We start from the raw sequence: 21771 nt of genomic DNA on the forward strand, positions 1-21771 counted from the left end.
GATTCCTGTGTGGAGGTAGAGGGAGAGGGCTCTTTGTCAGCAGTCTTTGCATTTCTGCGAACCATGGCCTTCTTGGCCAGTCCGGGGCCACTAGAAGTACTAGCCCCCTGTGGTGTTCTATCTTGCGGATGATCCCGGCCAGTAGTGGCCTTGGGGGGGAAGGCGTATAGCAGGACTTCCTGTGGCCAGGTCTGGACAAGGGCATCGATCCCTTGGGATTGTGGTTCCCTTCTGCGACTGAAGAAGTTGGGAACTTGGGCGTTGGACCGGGTTGCCAGGAGATTCATGGCTGGTGTACCCCAGTGGTTTACTATCAACTGGAAGGGTGTGGTCGACAGCCTCCATTCCCCTGGGTCTAGACTTTCTCTGCTGACGTAATCCGCAGTGACGTTGTCTTTTCCCACGATGTGGGTGGCTGAGATCTCTTGTAGGTTGGCTTCTGCCCACACCATTAGGGGATCTATTTCCAGGGACATCTGTTGGCTACTGGTTCCTCCCTGGCGGTTGATGTAGGCAACTGTTGTGGCATTGTCCGACATGACTCTGACCGATTCGCCCCAGAGTCTGTGACCGAATCGTAGGCTAGTCTGACTGCCCGGGCTTCCAGTCGGTTGATGTTCCATCCCGACTCTTCCTTGTCCTATTGCCCCTGGGCCATCAGTTCCTGGCAGTGGGCTCCCCACCCTCGTAGGCTCGCATCCGTGGTGAGCAGGATCCAGGTCGGTGGGGATAGCCTTACTCCCTTGCTCAGATGGTCTTCTTGTAGCCACCTTTGGAGCTGGGTCTGTACTTCCTCCGGGAGCTGGAGGCGAACGGAGTAGTCCTGGGACATTGGATTCCATCGTGACCAGTAGGGAGCGCTGTAGCTGTCGCATGTGAGCTCTTGACCATGGGACCACTTCCAGGGTAGATGCCATGAGGCCAAGGACTTGGAGGTAGTCCCATACTTTGGGGCGAAAACTGCTTAACAGGTTTCGCAATTGGTTCATCAGTTTTCTTCTCCTTGTAGGAGTCAGAATGACCTTGTCTTGTCTGGTGTCAAACCGGACTCCCAGGTATTCTAGAGATTGGGAGGGCTGCAGACAGCTCGTTTGTGTTGACCACCCACCCGAGGTTCTCCAGTAGAGTCTTGACTGGTTCTCCCAGAGCCGCCTCACACTGACTTTCCTCTGGAAATTTTGCCCTGATCAGCCAATCATCCAGATATGGGTGTACGAGGATTCCCTCTTTCCTCAGGTCGCTGCCACTACAACCATAATTTTGGTGAACATCTGAGGGGCTGTGGCGAGCTCGAAGGGTAGCACCCGGAACTGGTAGTGGTGATCCAGGATCGTGAAGCGCAGGAAGCGCTGATGCTCATGATGGACTGGAATGTGCAGGTAGGCTTCTGACAGGTCCAAGGATGTAGGAATTCTCCCAGCCGTATCGCCCTTATGACCAAGCGCAGGGTTTCCATGCGGAAGTGTGGTACCCTCAGGTAGTGGTTGACAGACTTGAGGTCCAGAATGGGCCGGAACGTTCCCTCTTTCTTGGGAACGATAAAATAGATGGAATAGTGCCCAGTATTTTGTTGTTGCGTGGGCACCGGCGGTATGTAAGAATCCAAAATCCCATCAAAATTAAAAATGACAAGGCAATCGAGCTAACTAATAAGGCTAGAAACCTAGGAGTAATTATTGACACCGAACTCAGCCTTAAGCAACACATCAATAAAAGTAAGAGAAGGCTATGCCAAACTAATGATCCTTAGAAGACTAAAACCCTTATTAACTCAAGATCACTTTCGCACAGTACTACAGGCACTAATATTTGCTAGCACGGACTACTGTAATACACTTTTCCTAGGTTTACCATACACCACAATCAGGCCACTACAAATACTACAGAACTCAGCTGCAAGAATACTAACTGGAAAAGGAAGAAGAGATCACATCACTCAAACACTTGCTGATTTGCACTGGCTCCCAATAGAACAAAGAGTCCAATTCAAAACACTTTGCACAGTTCATAAACTAATAAACGACGAAAATGCCGACTGGCTAAACACTGCCCTACGATTACATGTCCCTCAAAGAAATCTCAGATCAGCCAATAAAGCACTACTAACCATTCCATCAGTCAAAACAGCAAAATTGACCCAAGTTAGAGAGAGAGCGCTATCCTTGGCAGGACCGTTATTATGGAACACGTTACCGCTTGAGCTTAGACTTATGAATGAACTAAAACTCTTCAAAGAGAGCTTAAAAACTTGGCTATTCAAAAAAGCATTTCACAGTGAGGTCGCTGAATAACAAAGTCATACAGCTGAAAGTCACCTATAAAAAGCAGAATGTTACTTTATTGTTTTAATCATAATTAAATTTTAAATTAAAACAGTTATCACATATGATTGCCAAGGAATCATATAAACAGTATCTCCAACACACTTCTCATTTAGAGTATATTTTTGAACTATGTAACCGTAAAATATTGGCACCCCATGGATAACTTAGAAAGCAAACCAAACCTATTTTGTGCCTAAATGTAAACCGTTGTGATGGTGCATCACTAAACGACGGTATAGAAAAGTTTTTAAATAAATAAAATAAATAAAAATTATGGCCTTCAAGGAGAGCAATTTGGCCAGTGTGGTTTCCACTGCCATCCTCTTGAAGGGGGCGTGGCAAGGAGATTTCACAAATTTGTCCAGAGGTATGTTGTGGAAGTCTAGATAGTATCCCTCTCGAATGACAGGATCCACTTGTCCGATGTTATCTTGACCCATCTATGGTAGAATAGAGCAAGCCTGCCCCCTATGGCTTCTTCCTGTGGATGGGTCGGCTGATTCTCATTGTGGGGTGCGGCTGGGGCCTGGGCTAGAGCCGGCTCCCCTCTTGTATTTGTTCCGAAAGGGCTGGCCCCTGCCCTCGGGGCAAGGTACTTGATATGTACTTTTGTAGGGTCGAAAACGCTGTGATCATCTGCCCTTAGATAATCGGGGAGAGGGGCGTTGGCCTCTTCTGTTCTTGTCCTCCGGTAGCCGTGGTACTGGGGATTTGCCCCATTTGTCGGCTAATTTTTCCAGTTCGCTTCCGAACAGGAGGGCTCCTTTAAAAGGCATTCTCGTGAGTTTAGTCTTGGAAGTTGCGTCGGCTGACCAACTTTGGAGCCAGAGTTGCCTTCTGGCTGCCACTATGGATGAGATGCCCCAGGCTGGGGTGAGTACCAGGTCAGAGGTCGCATCCGTGAGGAATGATACCGCTGGTTCTAGTGCTTCGACGGGCGTGGCGGCGTTCCTGGTCATGGATAAGCAGGCGCTCGTCACCACGGCACAGCAGGCAGCAATCTGTAGTGACATAGCTGATACGTCGAATGACTGTTTAAGGATGGATTCCAGAAGTCTGTCCTGGACATCCTTGAGTGCTGCTCCTCCCTCGACTGGAATGGTAATGCACTTTGTGACTGCGCAGACCATGGAATCCACTTTGGGGAACCCCATGAGATCCTTGGCTGAGGTGTCCAGTGGGTATAGGGCTTCTAGGGCCCGTCCTCCTTTGAAACTGGCCTCCGGAGCATCCCATTCTAGGTCGATCAGCTGTTGTACGACTTGCAGCAATGGGAAATGACGGGAGACCTGACGGAGCCCTACTAGGAGAGGGTTCATCTTGGGTTCTGCTATGGCACTTGTGCCTGGTATGGCGAGCTCCTTCAAGCTTGGAGACACGAGGTCTGGTAGCTTGTCTTTGGAGAAGAAGCGCATCATGATTCGGTAAGGCTCCGTTCCTGGATGGATTTCCCCTTCCTCCAGGGAGTCTTGATCTTCCTCTGAGGTGTCCATGTCCCCTTAGGTGAGGCTTTTGGCTGGGGGAGGCACGTCTCTGGGAGGCTGTGGCATCGGTGGCACCAGTTGCATGTGGACAAAGGTGTGTAGATCTTTAAAGAAATCTACCCAGGAAAAAGATCCTGGGTCTAAATTGAAAACCGCTGAGTCCCCAGGGGGCCCAGTTTGAGGAAGGCTCGCGCTGGGAGTAGCGCGGTCTGGTGTACTATCGGTGAATCCGGATTCCTGTACTGGCTGGGGAGGGCCTTGATCTGGTTCTCCCAGAGCCTCCTCACACTGTAGACACAGGGCCGTGGCCTCTTCGTGCTGCGCAGCTCTTATGTGGCAGGCTAGGCAGAGGGCTTGTGTCTTGACCTTCTTGGCCGGTGGTGCCATGGTTTGTGCGCGTAGGATCGCGGAAACCCCCAGTCTGTGTGTTTAATGAGTGCGCCGGGAGGCTTAGTTATGCGCTCCAGGTGCGAAGATGTGAGTGTAGGTCGGGATGCGCGCGCCGCTGTGCACACAGTCTTGTGTGCCCAGCCCCCTCGAGCGCGTGGCTGTGCGCCCGGCCCCCTCATGCGTGTCGCTGTGCGCACAAGTTGTGCGCCCAGCTTGCCTCTGTGCACATGGATCAGTTAGGCAGACAGGGCGGCGATTAAGGGGAAATGGCATCGGCGAGCACGCAAGTAATATGGCGACCACCCCGGAGGGTCTCCACATGGGAGGACCCTTGTATCAGATCGGGGTCTAGCCCGGATGGGGCTGATCAACCCGATAATACAGACGCCGGCTGGCGATCTGTGCAGCTATCCGAGCCTCGGAGACCGGAGACTTTTAGAAAGTTTTCTACCATACCTTGTCTCGGTATTTCCCGGTCTCGGGCCGGGTGGTCTCCGGCTTCGGGGGGGAGAGGGAAAGTATCTTCACCGCCGCGCTCGGTGTTGCACCCTCTGCCTCTCAGCCGCTCCCGTTGCCAGGGCTAAGTCCACGCTGGGAACCTGCTACCAGACCGAGGCCTGCCTCTGAGGGATCTCAGAAATCACCGCAGGAATTCTCAACTGGGGGAGGGACCCGTAGGTATCACCGCAGGAGAGCGGGGCTCGTCTGGAGAGGTAAGATTTCTTCGTTTGGAATTTTCTTTGGTTTGAATGCTCTAACGCTGAGCAAGCGTGTATAGAGTCCCGAACTGCTATGGAGACAGAGAAATACTGAAGAGCAGAGCTTCCTGCAGGGGTATACGTACTAGTACTGATGTCAAATTGAAATCTGACTCAGTCTCCAACTGCTATTTGGAGCACACTATACCCACTGGTTCTGAGTCCATCTGCTACACGCTAGGAAAAAAAATTTTTTTTTTTTAAATTTGCTGGCAGGTCAGGTTAGGAAAACAGTCGCTCAATTTTACAAGCTTCCATTTTCCTAACTCTAGTCTGTGCACAGGTTAGGAAAACGAATGCTCGTAAAATTGAGCATCCATTTTCCAAACCCGTTGCCAGCCACCTCTCCTGGGCTTCCGCTGCTAAGGAGGCGCTAGGGCGCGCACTATTGTCCCTAGCGACTCCCCATTTAAATACTATAACCACACGCTCAGGAGAGGTGGCTGGGTGCGCATTAGGAAAGCGGGCGCTCAACACTGAGCACCTGTTTTCTGTGCGGGTTTACAGTATCGGCCTGAATGTGTCTTTGTGGTGTTTTTTTGTCCAGCCAGAAATGAGTGGTAGAGGACTTGTTTAGGAAGTTGGCAATCTAACATCCATACATAGTGGGCAGGTACTTGCAGGGCTGCTAACTGTCAGGTCAATACAGTAAAGTTCGGCCGCAGTTACCCTGTTTCTAACCCGCCGTTTACTCACAATTTGGCCGCGTTAGTCCAACCCGCGATTCACTATCCCCTTTAACCCATTCTTACCGCCTCTTTAAATCAACGAGTAAACCCTTCCGCCCGTGGCATGTATATGAGATGTAAACGATCGGATTAGCTATTCCCCCCCCCCCCCCCCCCCATTCAGTAACGCGTGCCCCAACTATCGCCTTTTTAACCTGAAGTTTAGCCGCTCGTTTAACCTGCTAATTTACTGCCTACCCCTACCCCTGTGTTAGAGGCAGGGGTAAGGGTAGACGGCAAACTTTCCCCCAAAAAAAACCCTAAAATCCCCTCCTCCCGAAGCGACTGGACATGTAAAATATTGAAAGCCTAAAATCCCCTCCTCCCGAAGCGACTCGACACGTACCAACTTACTTTTTGTTGCTTTTTCAGTCCTTTCAGCCTTCTCTGCCATCCTCCGGAGGGGGCAGCCGGCGGCGAGAGCAGCTTCCAGCGGCCCCTGCACGCCTGTAGTGTACACACGCTCAAGCCAATGAAAGCACATGGACGGGCGTGCGTGACGTACGCCGTGACGTCACACACGCGCATTCATGTGCTTTCATTCACTTGAGCGCCCGTCAATTTGGGCACTCTAGCCAGCAAAGCATATGACGTCACAGCGTACGCTTCGCTGGCTCTAGCCATTGGCTTGAGCGCCCACATTTGAAATGACAGGTACTAGCGCACCCAGGATACTGAATAGGCACTGTATAAAGCGCCTATACAGTAAAATGGGTTGCGCGGGCCTAACGCTTCACGGACGCAACTTGCATTTGCAAGCTATTTAAATACGGTATCGAGCGGTAGGTGAGCCAGACTATGCGTGCGGCAAACGCGGGTGCACCCGGCACTAACGCAGCTCTTCCTACCGCTCCTTACTGTATCGGCCCGTGTGAGAGAGTAAAAAATGGCCACATGTACCTGCTTTTGTCCTCACCCTATTTAAAAGCAAATTTAAAAAGCACAACTGCTATTCCCCCCCCCCCCTCTTTACCACCCCCCTGCAACATTCGCCGCCGCCTCATGTTTTCTTCAGCATTCACCTCCTCACCCATTTTCTAGCCCTCCCTCTTGTCATTTCATAGCCTATCTGGTACAGGGTGGTAACCACCTCCTCCTCTTCTATCTTCCAGCATAGCAGAATCCGGAGTCCAACAGGGAGCATAGAAGTGCAGCTCCCTCTCCTTCCCATCCCAACCGCAACAAGCAGCATGTAGAGGCACGGAAGTGAGCAAGGGCTGCAGATGGGATAGCAAACACAAGCTTCTTCCAACCTCCCTTCCAGCCATCAGGCTAGTTATTGGCTTTTAACTTATGCCAGCAGCCAGCTGACTATGGGACAGTCAGCAACTTTAGGTGCACGAGAAGTATTGGTTTCATTACCGAGGACTTTGACTTCAGAGACAATACTAGCATTTGTGTGGCAAAAGGATCTTCCAAAAGGCATCATTAGAGGTATCTTCCTAAATCCACCTTGTCTTTTCCTTTTGACAATGCTTTTCAGGATAGGTAGATAATTGAATACTATTTGCTTAGTGATTTTTAGTAGTATGAATTTCGAAGACTTGTCTATGGGGGGTGGGGGGGGGGGGGGGGAAGACACCTTAACAACTACATAATGTGAAGGCAGCTGCAGGTCTCATGAAATCAGGGCTGATGGGAGTTACTGGTCTCACCTCCGGCTGGGAGGACAGAACCCAGTCATTCAGAATGGTACAGAGAACAAACGGTGATAATGGACCCAGAAAACCCAGAATTCCCAAACAGCAGTTGGGCCTTGAGATGCAAGCATGGAGGTCCCCAAGGATTCAAGAAATCTCTCAAGGTAGGGAATAATGATTTTTTAGTGTAGCTGTGAAGGGCCAAATGTGAGAACATGCGTGTGCATGATGAGACAATGATAAACCCACTGATAGCAGAGAGATCGCTGAGCACTATGCTTCTGTAACCTTAGGCGGCCAGAGATTTAGAGATGCCAGGAATAGAGAGGAAATCCCACCTTTTACTTTCAGCTCCGACTGGGACTCTCTCAGGGAAGAGAAGTAGTCCTGAAGAGGCGGGTAAACCCTGTAAAGAGCCACAAGACTAGGTTATATATGACAGCACTAGAAAAAAGTACCATAAACACACAGAGGGGCTAAGGAGGATGAAGAGAGGAGACGAAGAGAGAAATGGGACAGAAGAAAGAACAGAGGTGAAGCGGGGGGGGGGGGGGGGAGAAAAGTCAGGGATACAATAGAAAACCAGTTCTATATAGAAAAGATCTATATACCTCTATAAATATACCATTTCCCTAGAACTGAATGAGATATTTATAATTAAGTTTCAAGAAACTTTGGGGTCATCCTTCAAAACACATTATAAAACTCCACCATGCAGTTTATTTTCCCAAATCTTGAGGGGGCCTTAGAAAAACGCTACAGAGCTTTAGAATGTGTTTCTAAGGCTCTAGTTCCCCAGAACAGACTTCTGAAATCTTATAACGTGCTGATAGAAGCCTGATAACATCTGCATGACAAGGTGCCCCATTTTACCGAGTGCAGAGCCACTCCAGTATGTCCAGTCGGTGAATGGAAGGTGTGCAGAGCAACTCCTGCATGGTCTCTGGATCCGTCAGATACAGGCCCTCCAGGCATGGACACTCCAGCTCCTTACAAAAATATATACAAAAAATAAAACAAAACACATGGCCATCAGTATCTTGACAACTGTACAAATGCATTTCTTCAAAGATTTAACACATTTTTAGCACAAGCCTCGTCATGTTTTCTCTGGATCTAGGAGCCAGCCCATAAAATTAGGAGCCAGTGGTTGGTGATGAAGAACAGAGAGTAAGGATGGAGGGGAAAATTCTCCTCTGAGCCAAGGTCTGTTGTAGCTCTTTTAAGGCCTGATTTACTAAGGCTTCCCCCCGCCCCCCCTTTTTGTGTCTGAGGGAAAGAAATGCTTGCTAAATTAGGTCTTTAAATTGAGATTAATGCCGGTCCCCACCAGTCTTCTTCACTCAAACCCTCTTCATCCCTAGCAATCAACTTTCAACCCCCTACCTCTCCTCACTACCCAGAACTCCCATTCTGGTTTCACTGACTCAGCTCAACTCTCAAAAGACTGAGACCAGGTTCAGAATTCAGGCACCAAGTGGGTCTTAGTGAGTCTGAGCTGCATGGTACAGAGGAAAAAAAAACAGCTGTTCTTATGGTTCCTGGGTTCCACGATAACATTTCTAGTCACCATGGCTTGTTTTAACATATAAATGTAAGGGGATTGAAATGTCTTTTTCTAGTGAGGCAGTGGTCTCTAAGGACACTTGATATGATGTCAGAGAAAAGATGAATTCACTTTTCAGACACTTCTAAAGTGTCTAAAGTTTTGGAGACTGAATACAGCTAATTTGTCTCCTGGCTGTCAAATCAAGCAAGCCAGGACTGGGAGCTGCAGGAGTGTGGTGCTTGGAGCAGCCACTAGGGGCTCTGAGCAGAAATCTTGTTAAGGCTCTTACAGAGGGGAAATCTATCCCAGGCTTCTTGCTCTATTGGGACTCACCCAGATTTGGGGAAAATACACTCAGGAGAGGTCCAGGTTCCAAGGAATGTGTATGTTGCATCAAAGGTTCTATACTTAAGGAGAGCAGAAGCAGAGACATCTTGTACCCAAGTAAATTGTAATAATAATCCAAGAGGAGCAACATCAGAATGAGAAGAAGTTCATTCTGATGCAGGGAGGTCATCCTGTGTATTCAGATAAGAGAAAATCACCAACTTGCTAAAGAGGAAGTCCTTTATCCTGGGAAGTTGTAAAGTATCCCAAATAGTTTTTTGGGAGACAAGAGAAAGCCACTTGTAAGTTGTGAACTGTATTTGTGTGACTATTTGGATTTTTGTTTTGGATGCAACATTTAGAAATTCTGTATTTTTGTCAAGACAATCACTTTTTATCAAGTATATCAGTAAAGCAAGTTTTCTTGCTGTAAACAGTGTTTTCTGTAGATGATAGGATGAATTAGCCGCAACGTGGGTGAAGTCATCTGGCAGCACCGAACAGATTCATCTCTTAGCTAGTAGAGATTTTGTTCTACTGAACACTTCTCAGCAAAAAGAGTCCATGACTCAGTTCCCCTTGTTTGTTCATACAGAACATGGCTACCTTATTGTTGGTCTGAATGAGAATGCTCTTCCCCTTGAGGAAGCAAGGGAAAGTTGTCAGAGCGTACCTGATCGCTCTCAACTCTAGGAGGTTGACTTGGAATTGTTTTTCTATGAATAACAGTCCCTTGGATTTGAAAGGGGCCTATGTGCGTTCCCCAACCTTTTGTGGAGGCATCCAGTGCCAACATTACTTAATGAGGTGGTAGCCAAAGGTTTGCCCCTTTCTGAAGAATAATGGGATCCAGCAACCAATGTAATTACTGTTACATTTCATTCAAAATCTGTACTCTGGCTGTCAAAGGTTGAGTGAGTTAGTCCCTCTGGTAAGGTAGGCCCCATTGCAGGAATCATATATGAAAGGTGGACAAGTGGAACTACATGTATTACTGCTGCTATATGGCTGAGAACAACCATTATGTCTCTGGTTGGCGACTGATCTGTGTTCAATAGGTTGTAAACTAGGGACTTGAGAGTGTTTAAGAACATAAGAACATGCCATACTGGGTCAGACCAAGGGTCCATCAAGCCCAGCATCCTGTTTCCAACAGTGGCCAATCCAGGCCATAAGAACCTGGCAAGTAACCAAAAACTAAGTCTATTCCATGTTACCGTTGCTAGTAATAGCAGTGGCTATTTCTAAGCCAACTTAATTAATAGCAGGTAATGGACTTCTCCAATCCTTTTTTTAAAGGCAGCTATACTAACTGCTCAAATCTGTTGGAAGGTAAGTTCTCTCTTGGATAGAATCTATCCAGGTTTGCTGAATTGTATTTTCTGGCAGGGAATTAGAAAAGACCTCAAAATTCACCAGGAAGCCTAATGATTGAAGTAGTTGTATTGATGTTTTAAGGATGTTAACACACCTTCCTGGGAACTCGCTGTCATAAGCCAGTGGTCCAGGTATGGGAAGACAGATGTCACAGATTTGCTGCTACTACCGCTACGCATTTGGTAAATACCCTCTGTGCTGCCAACAGGCCAAAGGGGAGCACGTAGGTAATGCTACTAGATGGGATAGATGGGAATATAAGCATAAACATCCACTCTCCTTTCTGGAAAAAAAGAAGAATCACGTGGAGACAGTTCATTTTGAATTTGATCCAGAGTAATATGCTTGTTCAAGCTTCTTAAATCCAGGATGGGTCTCAAATCCCCTGGATATTTTGGGGGATACGCAAGTAACAGGAATAGAATCCCTGACCATTGTGATGCAGAGGAACATGTTTTATCACCCGCTGTTTGAGGGGGCAACTCCATTTCCAGGCACAATTGCACTGAGTGAGACGGATCCGGATTGAAGGTCAAACAATAAGGCAGCATTGGAAGCCAGGGAGAAATGCAAGCCATATAGAGACTCCACAAGCTTGAGAACCCAGCGATCCTTGGTAATCTTAAGCCATTCCTCTAGAAGGCTGGATGCTTCCCCCTACTGAAGAGGATTGGGGCTGGGTTTGGAGTGTGATCAAAAGCTGAGCCAGTTTACATCAACAATATTCATGCTGCTGCTATTGTGGAAGTAGAGGATGCATGCAGTATCTTTGAAAATGCCCGAAGGGACACCTCTGAAAATACTGCCTAAAAAAAAAAAAAAAGACTAGTAAGAGTGCCTTGCAGAAAGATGTTCTGGTCCTGTCAACAGGGACTGGACCACTACATGTTGCTCCTTCATTTGAGCAACTGTTTCTCTGAGCTTTTTGCTGAAAAGGTGATCACCTTGGTAGGGCATGTCTTCCAACTTGTCGTGGAGGCTACTGGCTCAACTAAGCCATACGGCATGATCAGATGGAGCACATAAGATGGCATATACATTCTTCAGGATCTAGAAGTGGCTGAGGATATGCAACTTCACCTTCATCAGGTGGAGTTTCTAACACAGTCAAGTAAGTATAGAACCATATAGAATTGGAGGGCAAAAATCCATGCATTTAGCATGGAGCTTTAGAATACCTTTTTACCAAAATTGTCCAATAACTAGGGATCCTTTCCTAGCAGGGTATTTGAGTATATTCTTGTTTTCTTTGCTCTGTTAAGGAGAAATTACTACTTACCTCAATTTCCTTTCCTCTAAGAAGGGCAGGCTAATCTACATCAGTGGGTAATGCACCTCTACCAGCAGATGGAGACGGAGTAAAAGATGATGTCATGGACATATAGCCCCACCCCAATATCAGCCCGCCAGTATTCTCAGGAAAAGCCAAACTGTGGACAAATTGGTTATACAAGAATACAATTATTATCAGTCAACCAGACATGTTTTCACCCAAATGGGAACACAGAGCTCAGTCAAATGCATTAACATGTACTAATCTCAGGGGCCGGTCATGTCACTTATCATTCCTTCAATGAATGATAATAATAATATCCTGCATCACCCACACGAAGGGATAAGCTAAAAGCAAATAGGCAGCTGAGGGCAGGACATGGATTAGCCTGCCCTCCCCTTAGAGGAAAGGAAATGATCAGGTAAGTAGTAATTTCTCCTTCTGCACTCAGGCAGGCTAATCCACACCAGTGGAATGTAACAAAGCTACTCCTGAACAGGCCGGGAGGCTGCCTGCGGTGCAGTCAACATTGCATGCGCGAAGTCTGCACCTTTCGGAGCCCAAACGTCCAAGCGGTAATGTTTGGGAATGTGAAAAAGGAAGATCATGTCACTGCTCGGGAAATACTGTTAGGGATGGTGATCGCTCGGTATCCACCTTTGGGAATCACAACTGCACCCTCCCCCCCCCCCCCCCCAAAGGTCACAATCCTGCTAAAACACACCCTGCAATGAATTTAGACTCAGAGGTGTTCCATTCAAGGACAATGGGCCCTTAATTCGCACCAAGGAGGGAAAAGAAAACACGACGCCTTGCGGAGGGTGACCAGGAAGGGGTTGTTCTTCTGCACACCAGCAGTTACCCCCAGCCACTCAGAACATCTTCAGAGTTTTAAACAGACCTAATAACTCTTCTCTCTGAAAAACATGGATCAGAGTGTAATGTGGCTCTAAATTTGGAGGAATCTCCCCTACGTCCAGAAGGGAGAAACCAGACGTATCATCAAGCACATCCTTCTGAACATCACCAGGACCTGCCTCACTAAGGCACTTGCACGTAGTGGCAGAAAAGTGGGGGCCCGGAGTCTCCGCTGGGCAATCTTGAAGACCTTGGGATTCCAGCCAGGAAAAGGACAATGGGCCCATCAGGAGCTCATAGGCCCAAGACTAACACTGTCGGACTGACCTACATCTCTGGTAGATGTCTCTGTCATGCAAAAATCAAGGAGAGGATACATTCGTATCGCCTTCCGCCCCATTTTCCTCAAACCAAGGGGATGGACCAATGCCAACAAAACCATAGTAGGCAAATCATCTTGTCCAACCAGCACTGACACAAACACAGAGAAGATGGCTCTATTGCCCTTTTATGGCAAGCTGCATAAATATACTTACACCATACACACAGTGCAAACTGTCTTTATATGACTTCATTAGAGCAGGTTCCCTTGCATAATCCTGCAAAAAAAAAAAAAAAAAAATGCTTGTCCGGAGAGGGGACACCCCCCCCCCAAAGGAGTCTGAACTGGTATCGGCTGCGAGGTTATGGAGTGGAGATAGACGCTGAAACCTCTAAATCGCCAGCACCATAACCGTTCCGGGAGAAATAAAACACGTCCACAAAAGGCCACGGTGACATGCTCCCATACAGTTTGCACTTAGACAGCATGCGTCCAGACAGGATGTGCTCAGACAGCATGCACCCAAACAGGATGCATTCAAACATTAAGTGCCCAAATAGTATGTGTCCAAACAGTATGCGCTCAACTACCATGAGCCCAGATAGGAGGAGCTTATATGTGCCCTCAATGGGGTAGATTTTCAAAGGGATATGCACGTAACCCCCGAAAACCTACCCCTACGCGCGCCCAGCCTATTTTGCATAGGCTCGGCGGTGCGCGCAAGACCCGGGACGCGCGTATGTCAGAGATGCTGGACCTGCTCCTTGTGGGAGTAGATCAGATATCCTGGAAAGGAAAGATTGGAAAGTATTCTCCTTTAGCCACCACAGAGGTAAAGAAATCCTTTACCAACTGTGCTATTTGGTCAATGGACTGATGGGCCCTTTGATCTGGCAAATAAGCTTTGTGCATCAGGAGCAAAAAGTCTGCAGAGAAAGCAGATTGGCCTCTGAAATCCTCCCCCCTCCCCGGGAGAACGGGGTCGTCATCAGAAAAATCCTGACCTTGAGAAAAAAAAAAAAAGAGTCCTGGGGGCTCCCAGTACTCAAATCCAGGGAAGAAAGCTGTGATGGGCGATCCCCTCCCTCTGCTGCTCGCTCCGACGCTGCAGAAATCGCATCCAAGATGGCTGCCATTCCCACGCTCAGTGGGAATGGGTCAGCCGGATCACCCTGCCTCTTTGGCCGATTGCACGCAACATGGGGCTTAGCTGCCAACCTGTCTGCCGCATTCAATGTGCCGTGCCCTCCCCGCCGGGGAGCCATCGGGAACACAGGCCTGCTCAGGAAAGCCGCGAAGACGGCTCCCCGCAGGCTGCGCACCAGGACCCATGATGGCATGCTCCTGCCAAACGGCGTGCAGGAAGGACAGTGAGCGACACTAATGAAAGCGAGTCGACGGCGCAATAAAAATAGAACTGCTGCCGTCAAGCTCGCGGGACGAAAAGGGCTGCACAACTTTTTTTTTTTTGTAAACACTCAAGAGAGACTCCTGCTCTGGAGCCTGTGCGCTGGGGGAGGGGGTGGGTGGGACCAGACTACTGGTAATCATCCCAGCCCCCGCAGAGAACGAAGGGAGTAGGCAGGGTCACCAACCCAGCTCCAGAGATACCTGCAACCAGGGGGAGGATGGTCCCACCAAGACCTGCCTACCCCCCTGGGAGGACCAGCACCACAAAAGGTTCCGCTGTAGAACCCCCAAAGGTTCCTTTGTTACCCTGCTTGATCCGACCTGAAACTGGCTTTTTTTTTTTTAAACTTAGATCAGGACCGAGGGTTCTGCACCACCTCCATCATCTGGAGTCAGAGAAATATTGAAGAGATGCAGGTGCACACTAGATTAAGAGTTTTTCTCTGTCTCCATCTGCTGGAAGGGAGGCAAAACCCAACAGTCTGGACTGATCTGGTTATGTACAGGGAAAAGGCATTTGACCGTGTGGCGTGGCCTATTTTGAGAAGTGTGCTGGATAAATTTGGTTTTGTGGGTAAGATTTATCAATATATACAGGTACTTTTTTTTTTAATTTTTAATTTTGCAATTTCAGATATATTACAATCACATATCAAAAGAAGAGAGATCATACATAACATTTCTCCTTAGGCAACAATTACATACTAATTCTCATTAATCCACATCTCTAATAACCAAGGAAAAACTGAGACTAAGATGTATATACGGTTATAATAAGGAGCTCTTTTTACATCATTATTCAAAAAAGGAATAAACTGTCACATAAGATAAATCCCCCTACTTTCATTAGTATCACACTTCAACCCTTCCCATCTAAGAAACCCTTTAATTGTTCCGGCTTAAAAAAAAAAAAAGATATATTTTTTCTCTTGAAATTTTAATAAACATTTGCATGGATACCTTAATACCATACTAGCCCCATGATTTATCACCTCAATTCTCATGAGTAAAAACGTTTTCCTTCTCTCTTATGTAGAGCGGACAATGTCCGTGTATATCCAAACATGTTGCCCATAATACTGAGTTTTTCTATTTCTGAAGAAAAATTTAAGGACAAGGTTCCTGTCCTGCTCAAATGGAAATGAGGCAAGTAATATTCCCCTTGTTTGAATTTCTGTCTGTAACGACATCTCAATCATTTCAGAAATATTCAATGGATTGTTGTTCCTGAATTTCCTCTGTTCCCGTTGAGATACAAAAAAACACTTTGGTAAGCACTGGCATTATTTCCTTAGGATCTTTAAATAACTCCATTGAAGGCATTTTCTTGACCACAGGAAAATTTACAATCCGAAGATTTAAATACCGAATTCTCTATGTTCTCAAATTTTTTCTCAGCAATAGCTTCTGATCTAATTAAGTTACTCTGAATATTTTCCATTGTTATTTTTACTTCCATTTTCTCCACTTTTTCTTGTTGTGAGTTCATAATCTTCTCAGTGTTTAAACCTCTCTTATTCATTTTCAGAAATGCTTGTGTTAATGTCAAAATAGCAGATTCTATGGAAACTAAGGCCTTCCATAATGAATCTAACGACAATTGGGGGTTTTTGCAAAGAAAACACAGTTCTAGGCTGTAATATTACCGGGTCTTGAAATGTAGTACTTTCCACGATGTCCCATGTTGGTTTTGCTGTTGGGGGCCTAGGCGTGGAGGTAACCCCTCCAATCGGAGCTCCTCCACCTCCTTCACTCGCCAACTCTCCGCTTCCTCTGTCAGGCTCAGGAGACAGCAGCTCTCTCCTCCTCAGCATCAGAGCTCGTGATGTTTCCTCCAATTCAAACCCCACCTGACTGCGGTGGAGTTGCAGTCTCAGGGGCCACCGGGCTAAGCGAGATCGCCTCAGCCATAGAGAGGGAACTGAGCACCTGGTTCTCTCCCCCAGCGGCCCTCGCTTCCGGCATCTTTGGGGTAAGTTTGAAGAAGCTCTCAATTTTGGTTTGCTGGTTTTCCTTCCTCTTTAGCAGAAATATTATTCTTTAGCTTAGCTTTACACTTTGTATGTGGCATGATAAAGGTAATCCAGAAACCTCAGGTAAAGCTCAAAGAAAACTCAGACGCCAGAGAGAGCTCCTTCCGTACGTCTTATGTGGCGGCCATCTTGGTGTCAATATATACAGGTACTTTATTCCAATCCCACAGCCAGGATTCTGGTAAATGGCCTACTATCAGAGGAATTTTCCCTCTGCAGGGGAACTCGTTAGGGATGTCCACTGTCCCCATTGTTATTTATTAGAAACCATAGTTAAGGAAATCACCTGAGGTCTCAGGAATAGCAGTAGGGCCTTACCAATACAAAACCTTATTATTTGCGGTTGACATTTTGCTAAGAGCGCTCTTCCAGCGGCCTTGCAAATTTTTTCAGAATACCAGGTGGTATCTGGATTTAAACTCAATCTAGACAAGACCGAAGCAATAAAAATGGTTCTGGCCCCAAAACTTATATACATCTTTTTGATGCTCATGGTAGTATTGCGATCTAGGGAGCAACATATATTACAGAAAAGTATGGGATCTTTTTATTTGGAGAGGGAAGCGGGCAAGGACATCATTTCAGACACTATCTGCCCCACAGGCTCAAGGTGGGTTCAGTGTCCCTGATTTCAGGGCTTATTCATGGGCTGCCAACCTCCATTTTTTAGGAGACTGGTTAAATAATACTTCTGAGTACACAGATACTGACCTGATATAAGAAAATTAGGTCTACCTGCTAATTTTCGTTCCTGTACCACCACTGATCACTGAAAACACTCCTGCAGCGAACAGTGCCTGCATCCTTTGGCCGTCTGCTTTTTATTTTTACTCACAGCAGCAGGGAAGGGAAACAAGGGGAAATCCCTTCCCTGAGGGTTGGCAGAGGCTGCAAAGAGGGGGGAGGGAACTGGTCCCCCAATGATCACCCCCGGTGCACAAAGGAGCACACTTTTGGGATCACCAACCTCTGCTCGTTCCTGCCTACAACCAGGGGGGGATAGTCCCACCAGGACCTCCTGACCCCCCTGGGAGACTTCTTCTCTTCACAGAAGTTCTTTCTTCGTCTATCTTTTTTTTTTTCTTGGCTCAGGTACAGAACTGCAGGTTTTGCACTACTTCCATCTGCTGGAGACAGAGAAATACTGAGGAGCTGTAGGTAGCACAGCAACTTAAGAGGGGGAAATCTCGAAGGTTTTCTCTGTCTCCATCTGCTGGAAGGGAGGCAAAACTCAGGTGTCTAGACTCATCCGTATACGTACAGGAAACAGCCATTACTGACCCTGTGCTTCCAGCCATGATCTTCAAGAGGCTGGGATTCATTCTGGGTTGGTGAATACAATGAGGAAAGCCTGGGTTGAGATACGTACACTTCTGCAGCTATCTCCCCCACGTATCCCCAGAGTTCCCCGTTAAAGGAAACCCGCGTTTTACACCACATAGTCTGCCCAAGCGACAATGTTTCTCAATTTCCCCTGATTGGCTTTTTTGGGAGCTTATGGACCCTGTTTTGGGTCAGTTTTACTCATTTGAAATGTGCCAGGAGAAATGTTGAGATTACTTACCTGATAATCTCCTTTTCCTTAGTGTAGACAGATGGACTCAGAACGAATGGGTATAGTATCCACGTGCTAGCAGTTGGAGACTGATCTGACGTCAGCACGGGGTATATATACCCCCACAGGAAGCGTAGCAACTTAGTAATCTTCCTTGCAAAAGCTGTTATGGATGTGTGTACTGACGCTCAGTGAAAAGTGAAACAGGATTCCCCTGACCGATTGATAGTAGCTGGAGACCGCCAGCAGTCACAACCAGAAGGCTTTGACACCAGGTAGAGTGTACGCTCTTATGTAAACAAATGACATGGCTTACCTTGAATCGGTGAAACCCATGTACACAGGCAGCTGGGCGGGATGCTGAGTCCATCTGTCTACACTAAGGAAAAGGAGATTATCAGGTAAGTAATCTCAACATTTCCTGGCGTGTAGCCAGATGGACTCAGAACGAATGGGATGTACAAAAGCTTTACTCCCAGCCTGGGCGGAAGGCTGCCTGAGGACCATGTAGAACCGCCCGCGCAAATGCTGAGTCCTCCCTGGCCTGAACATCCAGACGGTAGAACCTGGAGAAGGTATGGAGGGAGGACCATGTCGCCGCTTTACATATTTCTGCAGGCGACAGCATCCTGGATTCCGCCCAGGATGCCGCTTGTGCTCTGGTGGAATGAGCCTTGACTTGTAGAGGTGGTGACTTCCCGGCCTCCACGTAAGCTGCTCTGATAACTTCTTTAATCCAGCGGGCGATGGTGGGCCGCGAGGCCACTTCACCTTGCTTCTTCCCGCTGTGCAGGACGAATAGATGGTCCGTCTTTCGTAGTTCTTGTGTCACGTCCAGATATCTGGGCAGTAATCTGCCCATGTCGAGTTGGCGCAATAAACGGCCTTCCGTTGAAAGAAAGAAAGAAAGTAGAAAATAGAAAGTAGATTTGGAAAACACGCTCAGCGAGCGTGCAGGCTCTCCAAACTGCTTTGGAGACGGAAATTACTAAGTTGCTACGCTTCCTGTGGGGGTATATATACCCCGTGCTGACGTCAGATCCGTCTCCAACTGCTAGCACGCGGATACTAAACCCATTCGTTCTGAGTCCATCTGGCTACACGCTAGGAAATTAGGTATTAAGCCCACACAATTCCTATTATATGGCCAACTGAAAGCTTTTTTTTTTTTGCTCACCAGATGAGAAACAATTTGGGGTTAATGACAAATTCAACTTATGAATTTTTACTATGACTATTCGTAGCTAAACAAGGCTCTTTATAGAACTTATATACTTTTTTATCATGGCTCGAAAACCCAAACTATTTTTTCTGCTCTCCTTGAGAGGTGGCAACCAGATTTCCCAGAAGAGCTTGATGATATGCTTCGAGACTTATCTTTTTATTAATAAATTAACTGTTAATGTCAACCTCAAGGAAATGCAAATTAGGATTTTTCACAGAGCAATATTTTCCCCTGTCCGTGCCCACAAAGCCCATCTAATTGCTTCTAATATATATGTCTCAAATGTGGCTGTTCTTGTGCTACACTTATTCACTGTCTCTGGTCATGCGAACCAGTTCAAAAATTCTGGGAATGTGTACGCAAGCTAGTTTTGGACTGTATTAGTGTGGACGTCCAGTGGTCTCGCTCTTTTTGTATTTTACACAATGACTGGAGAGGATTCCTTGAATGTTGATAATATAATATTTATTTCCAAAGCCTGTTTAATTGCAAAAAAATGCATTTTACCTCACTGGATTAAACCTTCACCCCCATCTGAAGAGACAAGGAAATCACTAATGTTAGAACTATTTCAACTGGAACATGGTTCGCAATACTCCCACTTCCCGCAAAAGAAGCAGCTGTTCTTCAGGGACATTTGGGGGGGGGATTTTCATTGGACACTATCAGCCAATATTCAGTAGCTTTTTCCTCTGGACACCTCAGTTTGAATCAAAAAACATTGGTTTGTTGGTAATTCCCATATAACAGAGTATTCTCCTTTTCTTTCCTTTTGTTCCAGCTCCCGGGAGGGCACAAAGGGTAAAATATATATAGGAACACTGCCCTATTGTACATATACAAATATACATGTAGTTACTTAATGTTTGTTGCAGTATTCCTAATAAACAAAGGGGCAGATTTTAAAGGGTTTCGCATAAATTACGAGCATAACCGCTCCTGTGCGTGCCGAGCCTATTTTGCATAGGCCCAGCAACGCGCGTAAAGCCCCGGGACGCGTGTAAGTCCCAGGGCTTGAAAAAATGGGCGGGGTTGTCCGGGGGCATGGCATGGGCGTGGCCAGAAGCCTCTCCACTGCCGCTGGGCCCGGGGATTGTGTGTTGGCACTTGGCCGGCAGGTGCAACTTACGAAATAAAGGTTAGGGGGGGTGGAGGGAACAGGAAAAGCCATCGGGGCTCCCCTAGGGCTCGGTGCACGCAAGGTGCACTAGTGTGCACCCCCTTGTGCGCCGACCCTGGATTTTATAACATGTGCATGGCTGCGCGCATGTTATAAAATCGGGCGTACATTTGTGCGCGCCGGGTAGCGTGCACAAATGTACCCCGCGCACGTAGATTTTAAAATCTGGCCCAATGTTTGAAAAAAAAAAGCAGCAGCAGGCTCCTGAAGAGGCGACAGGCTGTGAAGATCCCACAGGGCGAGTGATCCGGAACCTCCAGGTATCAGCCCTGTCCAGCCAGGGATCCGAGCAACACGGGGGACCCGCCTCCCCTGCTCTCAAGCCTCACATACCAGAAAGAATGACCCCCACCAAGGTCTAACAACCTTCTGGGAGGCGCAGACAGAAGCCTATGTGCCCTTTTTATTTTGTTTTGTTAGTCAGGCTGCAGGCTTTGCACATCCACCATCTGCTGGAGTCAGAGAAATACTGAGGGACTGCGGGAGGCACCTTGTTTTAAGTGGCAGTAAAACTTTCTCTGACCATCTACTGGAGAGGAGGCACAGTCCAGGAGTCTGGACTGATCCGAGTACGTACAGGGAATGGAAGCATTGACATATGACTCGATGTTGGGGCAGTCCACCCTGATTGTACAGGCGTTGAGGATTGATGCAATTCACAATCCAGGCTCAAAGCATCCAGGATTTTTGCACTGATGGTGCCAATACACTGATCCTTGATCGACACTTACTCAATCCAGAGGATTTGGCCTGCCCCGCCAAAAGAGAAGATATTTGAGGAGTTCATGCTCAGCTCAATTCCCGGAGAGGGAGACAAGGCTGCATTTCTAAATGACTTACAGAGGAAGAGGAATGACTGCAGTCTCTAAGAGACTTACCCAATTCCTCCATTTTCCAGGCCCTGGATTTTTTGAGTATGCAGGGACATCCATCCACAGTTGTAATAATTGGCCTGGTCCCAGTCCAGTCCAAGGCAGCAGTAGTTGAGTTCGTAACCATCGGTAACGGACATTCTCCTGCCACAAATACATCCATGGAATCTACAGACTGTAGATTTCTTCTTTCCCAATATTGTGAAAACAAAAATGTGTTCTTAATTTTTCTTTCAGAAGCACTGAAAAGTGCAGTTTAGGGGCTGCTGAGGCAGCAAGGCAACTTTTAAAGATAAAAATATCCCCCCCTCCCCCCAAGGAATATACTTTAACAGTTCTGTGAGGTCACAGAGCCCCCTATAGCTAACAGCACACGCAGCAAGTAACAGTAGCAAAACGCAGACCAGCTCATGTGGGAGGAGGAGAACCCCTTCCTTTTTATAAATAATCATTCAGGCTCTTCCCA

At 47.2% G+C, this 21771-nt stretch overlaps 1 protein-coding gene across 2 annotated transcripts in view; it reads right to left on the minus strand.

Moving 5' to 3' along the window:
• HAUS7 (HAUS augmin like complex subunit 7) overlaps positions 1 to 21771 on the minus strand; it is a 58448-nt gene that overhangs the window by 25859 nt on the left and 10818 nt on the right. For both annotated transcript variants that reach the window (XM_029609099.1, XM_029609110.1), the window contains exons 3-4: positions 8198 to 8313; positions 7663 to 7730 (exon numbers count right to left, since the gene is read on the minus strand). In XM_029609099.1, coding sequence (XP_029464959.1) covers positions 7663 to 7730; positions 8198 to 8313 — 184 coding nt within the window. The remainder of the gene's footprint in view (positions 1 to 7662; positions 7731 to 8197; positions 8314 to 21771) is intronic.

This window comes from Rhinatrema bivittatum, chromosome 1 (genome assembly GCF_901001135.1).
Source record: "Rhinatrema bivittatum chromosome 1, aRhiBiv1.1, whole genome shotgun sequence".
Classification (NCBI taxonomy): Eukaryota; Metazoa; Chordata; class Amphibia; order Gymnophiona; family Rhinatrematidae; genus Rhinatrema; species Rhinatrema bivittatum.